A 20474-nucleotide genomic window follows, 5' to 3' on the forward strand; every position below is an offset into this window, starting at 1 on the left:
CCACTCCCCTGCTCCCTCCCCCTGTTCTGTCTGTGCGTGGCACACCACTTTGCTCTCCCAAGCCAACCAGGCCGGCCTCTCTTCACCATTATTTCTAGCTGTTTGTTTTATAATAGGTTGTTTTTGTTGGTGTTGGGTTTTGTTTTGTCTTGTTTTTTTTTTTTTTGTTTTTTGTTTTTTTTTTGAGAAAGGGTCTCATATATAGACCAAGCTGGCCTCATCAGAATCATAGAAATTCACCTGTTCTTGTGTCTAGAATGTCTTATGAGACTCAGTCAGATTCCAGCTCAGAGGCTCAGCCTTTCCCGGCTCCCTCAGGCCTTGTCAGGTCTCTGGGTCCTACAGGATTCATGCAGGACTCATGTCCTGTCTTCGTGCTGCCTTCAGAAATGGTTCACTCCTGTGTGTTAAGCTCCCTACACTATGAGAGCCTCTGCAGTCCCTGCTCTGTGCACGGGAGCTGGCACAGTTAGGTGTGGGCGGGTGAGTACAGGGATTCCAGTCCCTCTGGGAGCCTCCTTCCTTCTCTTTCCTCTTCCCTGTTTACTTTTCTTTCTGTCTTCTTTGCCTTAGGGTAGTATTTCCTGTTCCTAGATCCTTGACATCTACTAAGGCCAGGTCCTGAACCATACTGTTACTCATCTCCTCAGAGAGGTGGATCCGACAAGTGTCCCCTCCTCAGGGAGTCTGTATTCTGTTAACGGGCAATTATGAATAATGAGCAATTTCACCTCTGCGTGCCTTAGTTTCTGATTTGTGCAGTGGGATTAATAATCCCTTCCCTCTCCCCTTTAATTTTGCTCCTAAGGAGATGTGTGTATAATAAGACCTTAAACTCTATGGTGATGTAGAAATGCACAGTACGGGCACCGTATGCTTTTGTGAATGGAAGTTAGGTTGGTTCCTGGGCCTCCCCCTGGAACAGGAAGTTAGGATCTGTGTAAGAAGAGAGTGAGGCTCTTTATAATAAACACTGTGACATCAGCATTGCTCTGTGACTATTGTGTGAGCATTAACGATTACCAGATTACCAAGAAGTTGGCTACTGAGTGAGGCTGGGGATTCCTGGCGGTGATCCCGGCAGAGCCAGCTTGCAGCCCTCTGCCTTGTAGACAGGCCTTTAGGGGTGAGATGAAAAGTAGCCTTGCGTTGCCGTAGGCTGGCCCCCCGGGTAAATAAAGAAGTGCATTATCTGCGACTAAGTGGTCTCTGAAGGGCTCCTGCTGGAGATTGACGGCCATGTGCTAAGCCTTCCAGTTCTAGTGTCCCCAGGGCTCCCTCACTGACAGGAGCCTGTGTTGTCAGAAGGAGCCATGGCCATAAAAATAGCCAGGGATTAGGAAATGGGCCATTGTCATCGCAAGTGTGGGCCCAGCTCCTGCCTCTTAGACTGGTCCACATTGGAGCAGACTGTCCGCACTCAGGCCCACAGCAGAGTCTTTTTGTCTATTCACCCTGAGCCCCACCCAGCGTCCTAGAGCTCACAGTCCACCCTGATGTCGACTCTCCACATGGATGGTGACAGTCTGTGCCTGAGGTGCACAGGGAGAGGTCATGTCATCTCAGTGGTTGTTTAAAAACAGTATGGACCTGAGGGACATTCAGGGTCCATGTCAGGGAATCGTGAGGCCAAGCTCATGATAGGGGTGAGAATTCTCCCAGCAGTCTGTGCAGCTTGACGACAGATTGGGGGAGGGGTGGTATTCTAGAAGTGCTGCAGTGTTGAACTCCAGGGTGGTCAGTAAAACTGTGTCACAGGTCATGCATGGGAGAATGGCATGGTGTGTGCATGGTGGCTCTATAAGCCTGTTTCATTGGGGGAGTTTTTTGTTTTTTTTTTTAAATAAGAATTGGCTGCAAAAGAAGAAGGGTATAGACAGTCTGGCGGGTGTTGGAGAGAGCCTGTCATCACTTTGGAGGTGTAGAGGGATGATGGACTTGTGAGAAACAATGAGACAGTTGTATCTTGTCGCAGATATAGCAGAAGCTAGGGACACATATGCCAGTGCTGTTACCTGGACACTGGGCAGGCTGGGGAGAAGGCGACTGGGTTCTTGTGGTCGAGGATGGACGAGTGTGTGTCTGACAGAGAAGTTTCGTGTGAAGCGTAAAGAGTGGGTAGGCTGAAGCAGTCATTTCCTGGAGAGGAGAGCGGGAAAAGAGCCACTCATTCCCTTCACGTGGTCATTACACTTCAGTACCGTGCCTCGTCAAACACTTTATTTTTTTAATTTTTGTTTGAATATGTGTGTGCAAGTATATTTGCATATGTACATGGAGGGCAGAGGTCCACATGTCTCCCATAATCACTTTCTACCTTTTTCTCTGAAACATGGTCTCCCGCTAAACCAGGTTAGACTGGCTGGCCAGTGGGCTCCAGGGATCCTCCTGCGTCTGCACCCCCATACCCAGCCCTGATTACAAGTACCCACCCACATGCTAGCTTTTTCCTTGGGCACTGGAGGCATGTGCTCAGGTCCTCAGGTTTGTATAGCCAAACACCACTAAGCCATGTCCTCCGCCCCCAGGTAAGCACACACCTTTAATCCCAGGATATAGAGAGAGACCCAGTCTTGGAAAAACAAAACAAAATGAAAGCCGTAAATTTTTAAAAAAGAGAGAAACTGGTGCTTGCTGTTCTCTCTTCAGCTTTTCCGGAATGAATGTGCAGATGAGTGAGGCCACTCTGGCCCCAAGTCATCAGAAAGGAGGTCTGAGCTTTGAACTTGTGTCTGTGGCCTCCATGGTCCATGTAGAGTGAGGAGAACCAGGACGATGCTTCAGGACAGAGGGAGAGGCTTTCCCTGCCTGCCGAGTGGTGCTGCTCTTTGTGTAGCGTGACCAGACTGGAGACTCATCCTTCGCCTCGCCCAGTGCTATCCGGTACTTGTTTGTTTCCAGGACATAGTGCGGCGTGGGGAGATCATAGACAATGACATGGAGGACGAGTTCTACCTGCGGCGCCTGGATGCCGGCCTCTTCATCCTACAGCACATCTGCTACATCATGGCGGAGATCTGCAATGCCAATGTCCCCCAGGTAGGAGGGCCACCCGCATGGACAGAAGCGCAGTGCTTCCTGTAGTCCCCTCGCTATGGGTCCTCCATGTCGGGAGGGGTAAGGATGACACTGTACTTCCCCATCCCGTTCTCTGCCGTCCTTGTTAGATTCGCCAGCGAGTTCACCAGATCCTGAACATGCGTGGCAGCTCCATCAAGATCGTCAGGCACATCATCAAGGGTGAGTCGGGTGCTGCTGGGTTGTACCTCTGGGGGCCGCTCGCGCTCGCTGGATCCCATGAATGTCCCCAGCAACTGGTGCCTCAGATGCTCTAGACAGTGCAAGTTCCTCTACACTTAACTGTGCCGGGTCATCCGCATCAAGCACAGTCCACCCGCCACCTCTCTCCCCTTCCAGCTCTACAACCTAAACACACAGATAAGAGGCACCAGGGCTCAGGACTGTCTGCTTCTCAAACACACAGGCTGGGGAAGTGGCTCAGCCAATACAGTGCTTGCCTCACAGAGCATGAGGACTTGAGTTCAGATCCCCACCACCCATGCGCAAGGCCTGGCACACATCGGCAGGCAGGGTCAGGAGGATCCTGGAGCTTGTTGGCCAGCCAGTCTAGCTGAATCCCTCAGTTCAGGTTCATTGAGAAAGGTGCTGACTTTATGGCCTCTACATGTATGCGCACACACAAGCATGCACTCACACACAAACAGGTACCCCTTACACTTACACTTAAGCCACAGCAAACAGAAAATAAGAAGGTGATTCTTGGCTGCATAGAGTAGTTCAGAGGACGAGGACATGACAAGATGCAGCTGTGGCTCTGCAGGCCGATAGTGACTCTGAGGTGGTGGCTTAACAAGGCTCGCCTCACCCTGAGCCAGCACCGTACCTTTCCCATGTTCGTGCTGAGAAGTGTGGGAGGGTTGAGCAAGGCGCTGCTGGCCTTGCACTGAGCATTAAAGGTGAGCATTTCTCCTCCCTTCATTCTCGAGGTTATCTCCCAAGTGCTCCTGGGTCTTTTTCTGAACCTGACCAGGCCAGAGTAGCTCTGGAGAGGCTTCTGGTCACCCAGTGAGCCTCAGTCACAAGGCAGACTGTCTGTACTGAGCTCAGGCTGCAGGAGCAACATGGGCCACTTTGGCTCGGCACTGACCAGGACAGGATGGGCTTAGATGTCCAGGATGGCGCCACAGTTCAGGGTCCTGTCGGGTTGGTAGAGCACAGACAGAGACACTTTCCTCCTGGACGTTGATCTGCACACTGCTTAGATAACAGTTGGGCTACATTGACTGAGGTTTGCATCTCAGCGAGGAAGGAAAGACGGTGGCTGTGAGGCCAGCTCCAGATCTGCCTCCTGGCTCTGCGATGGCTGTGTTACCTCAGGCGGAGACCCAGGCTTTGTACCTGCAGGTGAAGAAGGTGGCTGTGGCAGCTGATGGGGACTGTTGAGTCTCAGTAAGCTCACTAAATGGTGGTCATAAAACGTTAGGTAACTATGTTCATCACTACCAGCAGTGAGGCTCAGCTGAAGGCCTGTGGGAGGCCTGGAAAGAGAAGTGGCGTGAGGCTGATCTGGGGGCTGAGGCAGAGGCATTCCAAGAGGAAAGAACAGTGAGTGAAGGCCCGGGGCTGGGAGCCATATGCTTGGTGCAGCCCTGCCAGGCTGCAGGCGTGGTACCCACGGTGTCCATGCCGATGACGGACAGTTGTGAGGCCTTAGCATCTGCTCTTACCTCCAAAGAGAAGAGGGTGGGGTGGCCCTGGCCCTGGGGGGGACCCTGGGTGTTCCCTTCAGTCTCAGAGCCTCAGGAATTCACTGGTGTGAGCCAGCCTCCTCCTAGGGACTGGGGGGACCGCACCTCCAGCCTGTAACTGCCATTTACTCCCAACGCCTACATGTTCAATTAGAGCTTTTGATCACCCTCGGCTCTGCTATCTTGCTTCCCGGGCTTCTCCCCGCATCTCCATCCCTTTAGTCAAAACAGCCAGCTTCCAGGAAGGGGAAAATGTTGGTAGTGGCTTGAAACGTAGTAGGTGGATGTTTTCCTTTCTGAACAGTTCTGTGTATACCTTAGGTCATTCAAAATAATCTCGTTCAAGCCAGCCTCCGCCACCCTCTGTGCTGGCTCACCCTAGGTGCTGACAGCATTATTCACTGTGGGTCTGGGCCCCGGGGAGAGGCCCGCACATCTGCTCTCTGCTATGCCTTCCTTCCCCCCACCTCTGACCAGACCCCACACCCTCCTTCCAAGCCCGGTTCTCTAGGCACTGACCACAGGAAGTCCCGCCCACTCTGCCTCCTGATGCTGTCTTGAGTCCATGGGCTCCTCTCCGTCTGTATTCCTCCCAAGCCCTTTACCAGTCAGTAATTGTTTCTATCCATGTGTTGGTTTACTCATTTGATCTGTCTCATGCATTAAAGGGGAAGCTCCGTGGTATGCGGCATGTCACTGACTTATCCACCATGTCTCCTAATTCCTGGGGCAGCGGCTCATAATAGGAACTCAACAGTGTTCCAACACTGCTCATCCAAGCCCTCCTCCTAGGGATTAATGGCAATGACGTCTCCTAAGATCCCTCCTGGCTCTTCAGGTGCTAGCTGGGCAGTGTCCCCAGCGCATACCCTCCTGGAGTAGGCAGATCAGAGAAACACAGATGGGTCAGTGACCTCTTACAAGTCAGTTAGTCAGTGGACGCTGCTCTGGCCCAGATCCACCTCTAGTGCAGGAGAGACAGCGCATTCCTCCTCCTTGCTGATCACAGACAGTGTGCTAGGTGTCACCTAAGAGTTGTAAACTAGAGTCAAGAGGAAGCAGACAGGCAGGAGGGCAGTGAATAGCCAAGCACATCCTGGCAAAGGAGCAGGGGCCAGAGTCCTGGCAGGCAGGCGTCGTGATCTGGACTTGATCCTACCAGTGAGGCAGTGGTATGATGACAGGTTATGAATTCTTTGGGTCCATAGTGAGCTTGGGATATATGTAGTGACAGCGTCACCCTGTTTGCCAGCAGCCTGTAGGCACCTCACTAGAGCTCACAGGAGATGGTTTGGATATTTGAAGCCATTAGTGCGTGGGTGACAGTAGTTGCAGCAGGGAACTGGACACCATTACTTTGTCAAGAAGGTCTGAAACATGATGCTGACCTTTATAATGAAAGGGTCTCAGCCCCTCCTGTGGGCCACCCTGCCTCCTACATGACAGGGGGAGCCTATTCCTGTGCCCAGTGATCCAGAGCCTGTGCCATATCTATGACCCCCCTTACAGGATACAGAAGGACCCTCAGTGCCTGTCATTTGGCAGCGTGAGGTCAGTGTCAAGGTTAGAGGATCAGGGCTGGCTCTGTGCAGGCCACCCCAGAAGCCTGCCCTGCCCCCCTCTCATCCCTACCTCTCCCCTTCCCCTCTCCCCTCCCCCTCTCCCCTAGCCTTCACCATCAAAATGAGTGAGGAAACAAAGCCTCATAAAGAACACCAGCTCATCACTCTGTCCTCTTTGATTTTAATTTTGTTTTTCAGTTTGGGTTGCCTCCTTTTTTTAACATACTAATTAGATGAGAGCTTTTTTCTTTGATTTTATGGCCTACATATTTCCTAAGTTTTGCTGGCAGGATGACAGCTGATGTGTCCCTGGAGGTCTCAGGAAACCGCTGATGAGGCAGGCCCAGCAGGGGACTTTCCCAGGGTTTTTAGTCCCCTTTTTCATGGTTTCCTCCCTCCTTTTCTGTTGGGGGGTGCCAAGAGCACCAGAATAATTGATGGCTCATTAAAGCCCTGCTTTCTGCAGACTGCTTACTCGGCGCTCCCTGGGCCAGCCATCCCCAAACAGGCGGACAGGCCTGAAGACCACAGGCTCTTGAAGGAACTGATAAGGGCAGTTCCCCCAGGGGCTCCTCAGGATAGTGGTGGCTTCCTGCCTCCACCCTTGATTCTGGCACAAAGCAGGGCATGTTCACCACTGAGCGAGCTGTGTACCAAGATGGGTCTTTAGGCTTTGACGGAAAGCCAATCTCAAAGGAAGAGTCGTACCTCACTGACATGCTCATGAGCGCATGCGCGTGCACACACACACACACACACACACACACACACACACACACACACACACACATGCTCTTAGCCACCCTTCTTGGACTCTGTTGTTTGGTTTTAGGGGTTTGTTTGGTTTTCTTGTTTTATTTTTGAGAGGGTCCTCCCTCTGTAGCCCCGGCAGAGGGCTTGAACTTGTGATCCTCCTGCCTGAGCAGCCGTGATTACCGGCCTATGACACCAGACCAGGCTCAGCCTCACTTTTATCCTGTGTTACCTGTGGTCGTCCAGAAGCCCTAGAATGCAAGATGACCACTAAGCACATAGAGACACCAAGACTGCTGGGACTGAGTGGTGTCACCCATGTCCCATGTCACTTGGTGCCTGTTGTAAGGCTGAAGTGTGTTGGGTGTCTAGGAGCGAGGATGTGCTCATTACATGGAGACCCTTCTTCCTTGACCTGGACTGAGGAACCAGCAGCAAAGCTGTGGCCAATGCCGTCCAGCCTCCAGATACTGTCGTGTGGGTGCTTCACCAGCCAGCTAAAATGGCCATGTGGCCCATCAGCACCAATAGCAGTTTCCTCTCTTAGAGGGTATCCTTAATAAGTTCCCCTGGCCCTGCAAATGTCCTGCTAAAGCAAGTCACCAACCCCAGTGTTGTCAAGCAGGCACTGTGAACCTGAGGCACCTGCCTTGGCAGTTTCTGTCTCGTGTTTGGTGTGTGTCAATGAGGTCTTCAGTATGGAGACGCTGGCCTGCCCATCCCTCCCTCCTCCACCCTGAATCTCCTAAGGAGCTCTGAGTAAGCCGCACTGGTCCAGACCCCTGCCTGGAAAACAGCTTTTCTCTTTGCCCTCCCCACACCCCTCTCCCTCTGAACATACACAGAACAGCTTGTATTCCATGTCTGTGTGGTAAACCTGCTGTCTAAAGTTTGCTTTAATATTTATGCGTTCAGCACTGCTGCCCGGGTTAGAGCTCCATCGAAGCCCTTATTCTGAGAGCCTTTCAGATGCTGTGAAAGGAGGGAAGGGTGCTGATGGCCCCCTCTCTCTAGCCCACCCCTCCTTCCCTCCCTTTCCCTGGTCCTCCATTGCTCTCTCTTCCCTACCCCAGAGGTCTCCCTTCAGCTAGCATCTCTCCTCTCCCTTCCTCGAGCAGCAAAGAGAACTCTCCCCAGGACCTCTGGGAGGAATCTGTTCAATATTTATCAGCTGCTGCAGCAGCTGAACTAACCCGCAGTAGCCAGCACACGATCTGCTCTAACCACAACTCCAGAAACAAAGATGGAGTCTGGGCCCAGGCTGTGGCCGGAGACACTGCAGGAGACGGTGGTGGAACTTGCTTCTGGGATGGCCAGCTCCCTGTGGGTCTCCGTCTAGTCCCTGCCCTTGGCTTGCATGTGTTTCTGAGAACTGCTCTGAAGTGCCCAATCCACCCCACGCCTGTCCCGGCCACTGAGGCCTGGACACAGCAGTGCACCCAGGCCTGCCCTGTGGAACAGCTTTGGGAAGCTCCAGGAGCAGATTTCCCAGAAGTTAGGAGTAGACAAGGGCAGGGTACTTTGGTTGCTGATTGCCACTTTGGGGACCAGCCTCACCCCTGTTTCTTTTCACTGTTGATGCTGGGTAAATTCCCCCCTCTTCTTGCAAGTCATAGTTAGGCCAGCCGCCTCAATTCCTTCACATCCTTGGGTGCATCTCTGAGCAGGGCTGGACCCTCAACCTGCCTGTGGCTTGGCCACATCTGTAGAACCAGGCACAGTAAGTGTGAACATTTCCAGAGTGTGGCTCATCAGGCAGCCTGGCCTCCCTACCACAGCTTGGTTGAGAAACTTGCTAAAGTGGCCATGGGGACAGGGCATTCACTGCCTTGGTCTCTGTGCTCTGTGCACCTGGGGTGAGTTCCCTCCGGGGAAGTGACTCGGAGCCTCCATTGAGAATTGAAACAGAATGATCATACTGGGACAGGAGAGGATGTGGGCCTAGTGAACACCCCCAGAGTTCAGTGCCCAAGCAGGATGTGCTGCTCAGTGCCCCAGCCTTGGACAGTCCTCCACTGATCTCCCTGGTTCTCAGCAAGCCTCCCTCCCCGACTGCTCCTGACAGGTGCCGTGTATTTCTGTTCACTCTCACTGGGAAGTAGGGTGGGAGCAGATCCCCTTCTTTTCTTCTTGCTGTCCTAGGGACTGAATGCAGGGCCTCGCCCATGCCAGCCAAGTCGTCCAGCACTGAACCACACCCCCCAGAGCTTCCTATGTAAGCAGCAGAGTATGCCTCGATCCTTGCATTTCTAGGATGTGTTCCCATGATTCCATGCTGTTGACATGCCCCCACGCTGCAAAGCACAAACTAGGGAAGAGCATACTTGCCAGGCACCTTTCTTACCAGTTTGTGCTGCTACTATAACGAAATGCCTGAGGCAGGATATTTGTTATAAAGGAAGAAGTTTCTTTCCTTAAAGTTCTGGAGACTGGGACATCCAAGATCACAGTTGGTCTTTGGCATATGAGAGACAAGCAGAATGTTGTCTGTCCCCATGTGGCAGAACAAAATGCCCTCACTGTTCCTCAAAGACCTGTGAAAGAGTCACATCACATCACATGCATTCGGGGGCGGGGCCAGAGCTTAAGAGATGAGGGATGCAGGTGTTCAGGCACATTAACGCCCCACTAGGTTTGTGTTGAGTGACAGCATGAAGGGTGAAGACAGATGTGCTGGGAGAAGACATGGAGGTGGGAAGTTAAGTCAGACCCTTCCCACAGAGAGCCTCCATGATCACAGCTATAGCTGCCATGAAGAGCGGATCCTCAGTAGCTCACAAGCCTCAGGCTCCTTGTTGTGCACTAAGATTTGAGAACAGTGTGGAGACACACAGCTCAGAGACCACATACATGGTCTAGCCTAACTCACCTGTCCTTTTCCCCTAGAGTACGCAGAGAACATTGGAGATGGCCGGAGCCCTGAGTTCCGAGAGACCGAGCAGAAGCGCATCCTGGGCTTGTTGGAGAACTTCTAGAATGCTAGGCAGAGCGTGACAGCCACAGACCCTTGGCTCCCTCCTGGAAACCATTTTTACAGTTGTATGGCGTGAACAAATTAAAGTTAGTTTTGGTATCCTGGTGCTGACATTGTATGCGCAGTCTTCCCGCCAACCCTGTCCCACTCCTTCCCAGTGAGCACAGGCATACCTGGAGAAGGCCAGAGGGCCGGTGGTGACAGGAGGCACCTGGTGTGGGCAGCACCTGAGGGTGGTGACAGGAGGCACCTGGTGTGGGCAGCACCTGAGGGTGGTGACAGGAGGCACCTGGTGTGGGCAGCACCTGAGGGTGGTGACAGGAGGCACCTGGTGTGGGCAGCACCTGAGGGTGGTGACAGGAGGCACCTGGTGTGGGCAGCACCTGAGGGTGGTGACAGGAAGCACCTGGTGTGGGCAGCACCTGAGGGTGGTGACAGGAGGCACCTGGTGTGGGCAGCACCTGAGGGTGGTGACAGGAGGCACCTGGTGTGGGCAGCACCTGAGGGTGGTGACAGGAGGCACCTGGTGTGGGCAGCACCTGAGGGTGGTGACAGGAAGCACCTGGTGTGGGCAGCACCTGAGGGTGGTGACAGGAGGCACCTGGTGTGGGCAGCACCTGAGGGTGGTGACAGGAGGCACCTGGTGTGGGCAGCACCTGAGGGTGGTGACAGGAGGCACCTGGTGTGGGCAAGACCTGAGGGTGGTGACAGGAGGCACCTGGTGTGGGCAGCACCTGAGGGTGGTGACAGGAGGCACCTGGTGTGGGCAGCACCTGAGGGTGGTGACAGGAGGCACCTGGTGTGGGCAGCACCTGAGGGTGGTGACAGGAGGCACCTGGTGTGGGCAGCACCTGAGGGTGGTGACAGGAGGCACCTGGTGTGGGCAGCACCTGAGGGTGGTGACAGGAGGCACCTGGTGTGGGCAAGACCTGAGGGTGGTGACAGGAGGCACCTGGTGTGGGCAGCACCTGTAGGAGCGTTAGTGCCCAGCAGCCTGGGCAGGGCTCTGGGACTACCCACCACAGCAGTCCCAGCACGCTACAGTCCCAGTGCTTCTGTCTTGAAATGCCTGAGTAGACAAGTCTAGACACAGCACAGAGCAGTGGCTGCTTGGAGCTCAGGTGCCAGGGGATGGAGGGGAGGAACGAAGGGTGTGTGGTTTTCTCACAGGGCAGTGGAAACGCACTATGGTTGGCCATGGGATGGTTACGTCTATGTGAGCACCCTGCTACCACTGCTGTACATTCTCAGAGGACAGATCAAGTGATGTGGTTTGTATCTAGTAAAGCTGTTAAGGAAGGGGCTGCTAAACCATCAGCCCTCAGTTTGGTCTGCTTCTCTAGTCTTGCGATGCGCTTCCCACAGAACTGCCATAACACGTGAGGGAATTTGAACATTACCATTTGCAACCATAAGTTTTTATTTTTGGATGGGTATAGTGGTGCATGCCTTGAATCCCAGCACTTGGGAGGCAAAGGCAGGCAGATCTCTGAGTGCAAAGCTAACCTGGTCTACAGAGCAAGTTCCAGGATAGCCAGGACCACATAGAGAAACCTTGTCTCAAAAAAAAAAAACAAAAACAAAAAACAAAAAAAAAACTATAAATTAATAATAGTAATATAATTTTAATAATAACAACAAATATTATAATCATGAAAATCTGTGCATGGCCCTGGTGCTGGTGTTTTAGGCTCCTGGGTCAGGAGTGTGGGTAAGGTCAGCAGATGACCCTGACCTTATCCTCAAGTGTGACCGTTGGATATGTGCTTTTGTCCTCTTGTGACATCCCCAGAGCAGGCTGACAGTACCCTAGTGCTCACGGGAGTGAAGAGCCCACGTTGACAGATGTGGTGGGTAGTTTTGAGACTGACTTGGCTTCCATCCTGTGGCTGTGGCTTGGTAAGTATGGTCTTCCCTCCTGGTTGAGGTGAAATGAAGGCCTCACCACCCCGCCGACATCACAGCCATCCTCAGGAGAATGCTCACATGCCAGGGAGTGTGGGCAGGAGTGGAAAGCCAGAGGTTCCTCACAGCAAAGCATGAGCCCTCAGTTCCCAAAGAAGATGCAAGGAACACCACACCCTTGCAAGGGCCTCTGGGTCCCGATGCCGCACAATGCTTCTTGCTTCTTACTGAACCCCAAGGGTTCAGGCATCAGCCGTCTGCACACTTGGTGTCTGGGAGCACTCATGTGAGGCCCAGCACTGGCAGCAGAGGCAGAGCCGGCCCCGATGTGTGTCAGCTCTGGAAGGCTGTGTGAAGATGGAGAGGGTGTATCCCATCATGAACCAAGGAACATCCCAGCAGTGTGGCAGAAGCAGGTTACACACCAGTTACAGCCTACATTACCTCTGTGGCCATCAGAGCTGCGCGCACACACACACACACACACACACACACACACACACACACACACACACACAGCACCTACTCTGTGCCCCCTGCTTTGTACATAACATCTTTCTGCAGTGGCCCTGTTGGTCTCGCTGTCCCCAGCTGTGGGAAGTCAATACTAAAGTCAGGGTCTCAGGGTTCCAATGGCTCAGGTCCTGTGGCCAGTGAATCACAACCCAGATTTGAACCAAGGTATATCTGATCCCTCTAATCCCCCAGTCTCAGAGCACTGGCTGGCATGGTTTCCATCTCAGCGTGTTGTCTGTGTCGATGCGCACTTTAGAGTCCACAGAACAGAGCATGCATACAGTGACCTATGGAGTCACCGACTTCAGCTAAAGCTGGTCCTCCTTTGATCACTGCTTGTTCAATACTTCTTATATCTTTAAAACTGCATTGGTTTTTAGCCAGGTAACACACATGGCTTCCAAATTCACATTTTAATTTTAAAACATTGCTCCTGCTACCCAACCATCTTCCCAATGTGTGGACAGCACTGCCCAGTCTTGAGCTTCCAAAGGCCTCTTGCCCATATGCAGGTTAGCCAGCCCAGGGAGCCAGGCTTTGTGGATCTCCAGACAGCAGCCCTCTGTCAGTGGCTCCCTCCACCTGGTGGCTTGCCCGTTAGAAGTTGCCTGAAGCTGCTTTTTTGCCCCAAAAGCCCTTCTGCCAAAATAAGTCAGAACTTAGCTCCCTTGGTCTCTCAAATGAATACTGCTTAGCCTGTGCACGGCCCTGGTTCAGCACCCAGATACCTCACCCCTACACACACGAGTTCACAGATAGTGAGTGGGCCCTGTCTGATGGGTTTAAGGGGAGGGGAAATACAAAGTCTAGTTCCTATGGGGACAGGAAAGTGCACAGTTTGAGGACTATGACTAACAGGACACGATTACTGAATTATTACTTCTGATCATAACACTCCATAAAGCTGAGACTTTTTTTTTTTTTTTTTTTTGAGCTGGGGACTGAACCCAGGGCCTTGCGCTTGCTAGGCAAGTGCTCTACCACTGAGCTAAATCCCCAGCCCCCAAAGCTGAGACCTTTAAATGCAACTCGGACCCATGTCTTTCTGCTAACTAGGAACCCTGAACTCACAGACATTGGTGCCAGCTCCTGAGGCTACTCACAGCTGACTAAGACGCCATCCACTTCACAGAGCAGCCCTGGGAGGACTCCCTGGGCTCCATGTCCTCTCTTGTCCTTGGTCCTGAGCTCTGCATCCCAGTCCACTGACCCTTGGAGCTCTCCCTTCTTGTCCATCCTGTGTCCACAGCCCAGTGGTCCTAGGGCAGAGCACTCCAGAGAGGTGCTATTTATTTCCCATCCAGATGTGATCTAGGACATCCTAGCTAGACATTCCTAAGGGAAAGGTCATGTCGGCCTCCTTCACAGACTACTTGATGGTGGGGTCCACACCCCTGAATCTAGTGGCAGCAAGATGGGTGAGTCTGAGAGATTTGCATGCAGGCTGAATTCCTTTCTGTGAGGGACTGTCACCACCCATAGTAAGTCCCAGTGCCCAGGTGGCACCTTCTGCTATTACCACAAGAGTCAATTTAGTGTCAGCAGGGAGACAAGACTTGCTTTCCTAGAGGCAAGACTTCTTGATAAGATTTCTTACCCAGGAGCAGAGGTAAAGGCAGGCCCACATTTTCAATCTGCCGTGTTCTTTGGTGCACATGGAAACTGGTTGGATCACAGCGGTGGGCCTTAGTTATTGGTGCCAGGAAAAAGAGCAAGCTTCTCCCACTCACCTTCATCTTGATTAGCTAACACACGCCCTTGGAAGAGGCTTAGGAAGGCATGTAAGTGTACCCTGAACTACTCTCCACTCCAAATGTGTCTCCTGACCACTCAGTCCCCTCCCAGGAAGCCGCCCCTGCTGACTAAGCCAGGCATCCCCTCCAGGTCCGTCCACGATGGGCTCATCTTGTTCCACCTCTTCCTTTCCATTTGACATCTGCCACACAGTGCACACTCGCCCATCCCAACGGCCAAGCTTCATTACAGAGCTGGGCCCTGATAAAGCTACCGAGTTAACGGCACAGTGCTCATTGCTGGTTTTCGGCTAAGGCACCAGTGTGTGAACATGTTGACCGTCATGCCACAGGTCTGTTTAAATTTCTTTCTAAAGGAGAGCTGCACAGTCAAAGAGGAGAGGGCATTTGTCATTGTCACCTGTGTGGACATGTCCTATGTCCTGCTTAGGGAACAGGTGGCTCTGGATCAGTGGGGCTGTGGTGGCATTTGGCCGGCATCTCTCTTTGGGAGTCACTCCAGGGTTTTAGAATGCCCTTGCAGGATGGGTGGTATATTAGCTGGTGGCCGCAGTGTGTCTCCATAAGCCACAGGTTTCCTCAAGCCACAGGCCTTCACTACCCACATTTCAACCTGACCTGGAGCGACCTTGGTACGGAGGGCAAAGCTGAGACTGCAATCTACCAATCTGTTCCTGATTCTAGAGCCACACTGTTCACCACAGGAAGGAAGGAAAAGTAAAGAAGGCAGTGCAGAACATTCCAGAAGCAAAGCCCTAGCTAGGCGTTCAGGAGGCTCCAAGACAGCCCCTCCCCACCAGCTGGCAGCTGTGGCCCCTGTTTGTCCCCTGCCTCCCTCTGCCATGGGTGAAGGTCACTTGAGCCTTTCCCATGGCCAAGCTCGACAAGCCCCTTGAAAGAGGGGTTGAGGAGAAGGGTCATGCTTTGTCTCCCAGCTTGCTCGGTCTCCTCTTCCTGTGGCCCTTTCGATCACTACAGAAAGAAGAGATACAGCCCACTGCAGCCCAGGAAGCTGAACTCTGATCCCCAGGCAAGAGACAGCCTCACAAAGTCACTAGGACAGGGACAAAAGGAGAGCAGCTCCAGTCTCAGTCAGCCCAGACTGTCCTTAGCCACCTTAGACTTAGGCAGGTGGGTAGAAGCCACTGGAATAGACTGTACAGAAGCCGGATCACATCCCTGATCACAGTCTCCAACCAGCCCATCCGTGAAACCCAGGAGCTCAGCCCAGCCTCCTGAGATACCTGCCCACTATTGGGGTCTCACTAAGGCTAACTAGTTTTGTGAATCCCCCATAGACTAATCCCATACCTCCACATGGTACCCAGGTATCTTCCTCACCTCTTACTGAACAACTGCCGTGTGGGGACAAACCAGGGTTATTATCCCTATCTTGAGGGAGCACTGACCTCGGAAGACAAACCGGAAGTCCGTAAACTTGAAAACAAACACCTAGGATAATTTCTGAGAGTCGAAAGAGCAAGCAAGACACACTGAGGTAGGACTGAGGAGGAAGGGAGTGGCTAGGTTTAGTGCCCTGGAAAGGCCTCTGTGTGATTGTCCCTTCAGAACTTGAGCAGAGACAGGAAGTAGAAAGCCTAGAGCAGAAGGGTCCACGTATAAACATGTGTGCAAAAGTCCTGAGGCAGAGAGAAGACACATCGATCTCCAGAAAGCGCCAAAGAGGACTCAGGGAGAGGCAGGGACCAGTGGGGATTGGGCCAGCGCAGCAGGCAGAGGGGGAGAGTCCTGAGCTTGGAAAGGCTGAGACTTTCAAACCGTGCCCTGGAGAGCCCTAGGAAGGCTGTGCTATGGAAGACAACATGGCGAGAGGGAGCTCCAAGGACCAGTAGAGCGGTGACCAGTGAAGAGGTCCTGGAGTTATGAGTCACGGGGGCCTCCATTGAAGACTGAGGTAGGAAGATGGAGGCAGAACCCCTCCAGGCTCTGCACAGGTGGCCCCGCCCAGAGGCGCCCCCAGCAATGAGGTCCGGGAGCCATTTCCTGGGCCAGCCAGGTGGGCGGTGGAGAGTATATAAATATCTTTAATGAGTAAATAGAAGTGCTTTTAAGGCTGCCGAGTCTGTCATTCCCATCTGCCATAAAATTTCATTAGAAGCAGGCGCTGCAGGGGACAGCCCGGCTGCCATAAATCCACCCACCCACCCCCAGCCCTGCCTGGCTCCCAGATGACCAGTCCTAGCCCAGTGTTCCACACATGCATGCCCTGTCCTGGCCCTAGGGACATAGGTCCTTCCCACATCTGGACAAGCATGGGGCCACAGGAGGCAGGGACATGTAGCTTGTCACTGACAGTCTCCTCCTTGTGAAACCAGAGCCCTGCAACCTTCCCCTCTAATCCACGTGACCTGAGTTCAGGGGCAGCTGCTTTCAACACAGAGGACTTCCTGCAGCCTCAGAGCTATCGAAGCCCCACCTTAGAGTATCAAGCTTTTTAGCGAAGCCCCACTTTAGGGTATCGAGCTTTTTAGAGAAGCCCCACCTTAGGGTATTGAGCTTTCCAAGTGAGGAAATAGAACCCCATCAGAGCACGTGGCTATGCTAAGGTCACTCCAGATTAGCACACCTAGCACTCAAGCAACCATATAATTGCTACACTCTTTAGAACCAGCTAAATATTCACTGAGTCAAGCCCTTGTCAAGTGCCGTTTTCCTGATTCATGACTAACTGACCCATTTAGTAGATGTAAACACTGAGGCCCAGCAGTGATGAGCCAGTTACACTCTATGTGGCCCCTTTTCCTTGTTCTCATGTGTGCTGGGGATAGGGTTGTGTTTTCCCTAGCCTCAGTCAGTCAAAATGAGAGGCTGAGATAATCTGACACTCTGTAGCTCAGGGTAGCCTCAAATTCACAGCAAATCTCCTGCCTCGGCCTCTCTGGTGCTGGTGTTACAAATGTGAGTCACCACGCCCAGCTTTAAACTAGGAATCTATGAAAAGACTAGGATGGGAAAAGTCCAAGTGACAGCAAGCACCAGCAGAAAGTCCACAAGCCTCAGGCCACAGACAGAAGCACATCTCTGAGCCCAGCGATGTCTTACAAGGCTCCTCACCAGCTTTACAAACGAAACACTGAACAGAGAAGTCAAGGATTTGCATAAGGTCACAAAGCTCTCCTTGCAACGCTGGATAGGGATCCTCTGGTCTCTCTGTTGTCCACTGACAGGGGCTGTAGGGCCAGAAAGCCTACCCCAGTGGTAACCTGCCTAGACATCCAGTCATAGACCCTTAGGTGACCATACACAGCACAGCCAGATGTCTTCGCTCCTTGTCTCACCTCAGCCCTCTGGGAGCCAGGGGACAGGTTCCTAGCCCAGCTGCTGCAAGGAGGAGGTGTCACCCGCACAGGGTCTATAGGTGGCCACCTGGACAGTGACTGCACAACGCAGAGCCTGCTCTGGCCGGCCCTTTCAAATTTCAGCCCTGCCACTCCCTAGCTGTGTGACCCTGAGCAAGTCCTTTCACCTCCCTGAGCCTCAGTTTCCCCATCTGCACTCTGTAAAATGGGCTGCTTGGTGTGCTCACAGAGGGCCGTGAAGGGGCTGGCACACTTGGAGCAGCCTCATGCACAGTGCTGAGCTGTGTCGTAGCGTCTCACCAGCCTTCATCTTCTGTCTCCTGGTTACCTCCCTCTCCAGACTAAGCCGGCACCTCTGCTTATACTGTCTAGAAGGACTGAGCACACCCACAAGGACAGATCTCGGTTCACCCATCAATACACCTGGTCTCTCTACAGCCTCTCCACCCGCCGGAGCAGAGGTGTAGACAGAAGCAAGCATGTATACCCTAGAGCAGAGAGCTGGGTCCCACCCCTCACTGTCCTCAGGAGAGGTCTGGCAGGGTCTTCAGTGACACTTGTCTGGGCTTCTCTGTGACAGGCTGTGGGGGAGGAACAATGCGCAAGGCACTTGGGCACTCTACGGCTGTAAGAATAACCCGTGAGGCGGCTGGCGGAGGCTAGGGAGAAGGGAGAGTGGCTGAAAGGAAGGGTACTCTGGCTGTGAATCAGCAGAGGAGGCCTGGGGGAGACTCTCAGAGCTGAGACTGACATAATGGGGTATCCGGATTGGGGGTGGGGTATCCCCAGCCAGGGAAACAGTGAGCACGAAGGCCCCGTGGCAGGTATGTGCCTCACAGTCGCGACAGACAGATGTGTAGTTGGGAATGTGAGGGGGATGCAGAGGTGAGGGGCTGGACTGGGGGGGAGGAGTTGTCCCAGGAAGAAGTTGGGTGACCTCTAACCTGCAAAGACACTGGAAACTATTACACAGGGCTGAAAATGGCCACAGGGGTTTCTGTGAGGGATAAGCATAGCTGGGGAGAGAGAGGAGAGACTGAAATGCCACTGTGGTTGGGGCAGGGCCTCTCTCATCCTCTTTGTCCCCTTGGCTTTGTCTCAAATGCCCCTCAAAGTGGTCAGAATGATAAACACAAGGACAACTGAACGTGGGACCTGGATCCCGGAACAGCCTGCGTGGCTGGACAGTCCCTGCTTCTGCCTGACCCGAGACTGAGGGCAGGTGTTGTGTCTTGAGCTGGAGGACAGCACAGACTTCCTGAGGGGCCACAGGAGGCCCAGGTCAGGGTTCAAAGGTCCCCCTCTGAGCTGGACCCAGAAGCCTGCCCCAGATGAGAAGCTAAGGCCAGGGAAGAGGTTAGCTGGTGCCCAGCCACTCCGAGTGAGGCTCGAGACTAGAACTCTCGGGAGTGGCCAACAGACTATGCCCTGACATCCTGTGTCCCGGAATGTTATAGCAGCGGGCACAGACATGCAGGTGGTGGGCAGTGGTCCCTCTTTCCTGGAGGTGGGGCTTCTCAGATGAAGGGCTGACTCTGCCATGGAAGGCAGTAAGAACTGATTGAGAACTATTCAGAACCAGGCTGGATGGCACAAACGCAGCCATGAGAAGGACAGGCAGGCTCCGGGCCACTCCAGAGTGCAGAGCACAGAGTCTAGGACAGTGGCAGGGAGGATGAAGGAGATTTAAAAAAAAAAAAAAGCCATCTGGGAGGTGGGTGGAAGCTGACTGCTGCTCAGGGAAGCCAGGATGGAGTTCCTCCAGGGTGGTGGCTTCCAGAGAGGCAGTAACTAACCTCCGGGTAAAGAGGTAGAGGCATACTAAAGGCTGTGTAGTCAGAAGGTTAGACCCTCTTTAGACGTGTCCAACCTTTAAGAGTGATGCATGCAGCCCCGTGAATGTGACCCAACATATCTATAGTTCACATCGTGTCCGTGTCCATACGGTCCTCCCTCTGAAGGGGACACGTGAAACCCACCCAAAATCTCAGGGCTCCTCCTCTTCGAAGACCCAGACTTCACTGGGTCCAGGAGTTAGCACCTGTTTTGTGGGCTCCCATGGTCAAATACCATCTGTATTCCACACAGCAGAGGCCCCACGCTCCTTCCCGCACACTTCATAGGGTGACTGCTGTGTCCCCAGAAACATAAGCTGGCCTTCATCAATGTCCCTACCACCATCCGTCTGTCTATGCCTGCTTTCTCTCAACCAGCCTTGCCTTAGGCTAGTCCCTTGCTGTGTGGGGACATAGGAATGGCTAGACTGTCCCCAAGCTGTCCTAATGGGGAGGCCGTTGTGACAATGATGTCTATGACTCAGGGCAATGAGATCACATGACAGGGAAGAGGCACTTGGGAAAAGGGAAAGAAACAGAGGTGGGGGAGGGCCCATTGCTGCCCAGCTCCTCAGGATAAGTCACCCTACAATGTCATCCTCCCAAACAAAGGACAGTAGTGCATTATTAGTGTTATTAATATCATTAATTAAATGGTGATTACAATTATGAACATGGTGATAAAAATGCCACCTTGGATTTAAGCCCCTCCGCCTCAGCACCAGAGTGATACATACACCAGCTCACGACACAGTGCTGCACCAGTAGGGGTGCTCAGTCTACCTTGCATCTGAAGCCCCAGCTCCGAGACAGTGAAGTGCAGCCGTTCCTGGTTAAACAAGGCAAATTCTTCTGGAACTGAGGTAGCGTGACCTGGACTCCTAATTTCACAGGCCAGTGTGAGAACAAAAAGGGGAGATGGAATTAATATCAAACAGGGTTGACACGACATCAGCCCCTCCCAGCACTAATTACTACCAGAACTGTTGTCTGAGGACCTCTGGACAAAATGGGCCTCCCGATCCCCAAATAAGACCCTGCTGTCCCTAACATGGTAGCCAGGCAGGCTATAAGAGCCTATGGAGA

The 20474-nt window shown here is 53.0% G+C and overlaps 1 protein-coding gene across 1 annotated transcript in view; it reads left to right on the top strand.

Moving 5' to 3' along the window:
• The window catches only part of Ctnnbl1 (catenin, beta like 1), a 159889-nt gene extending 149732 nt beyond the window's left edge, over positions 1-10157 (top strand). Inside the window, 3 exon segments of the mRNA NM_001024870.1 lie at positions 2902-3039; positions 3168-3240; positions 9971-10157. Coding sequence (NP_001020041.1) covers positions 2902-3039; positions 3168-3240; positions 9971-10059 — 300 coding nt within the window. The 3' untranslated portion in view covers positions 10060-10157.
• Positions 10158-20474: the final 10317 nt, after the last annotated feature.

Source organism: Rattus norvegicus, chromosome 3 (assembly GCF_021556685.1).
Source record: "Rattus norvegicus strain SHRSP/BbbUtx chromosome 3, alternate assembly SHRSP_T2T, whole genome shotgun sequence".
NCBI classification, from domain to species: domain Eukaryota; kingdom Metazoa; phylum Chordata; class Mammalia; order Rodentia; family Muridae; genus Rattus; species Rattus norvegicus.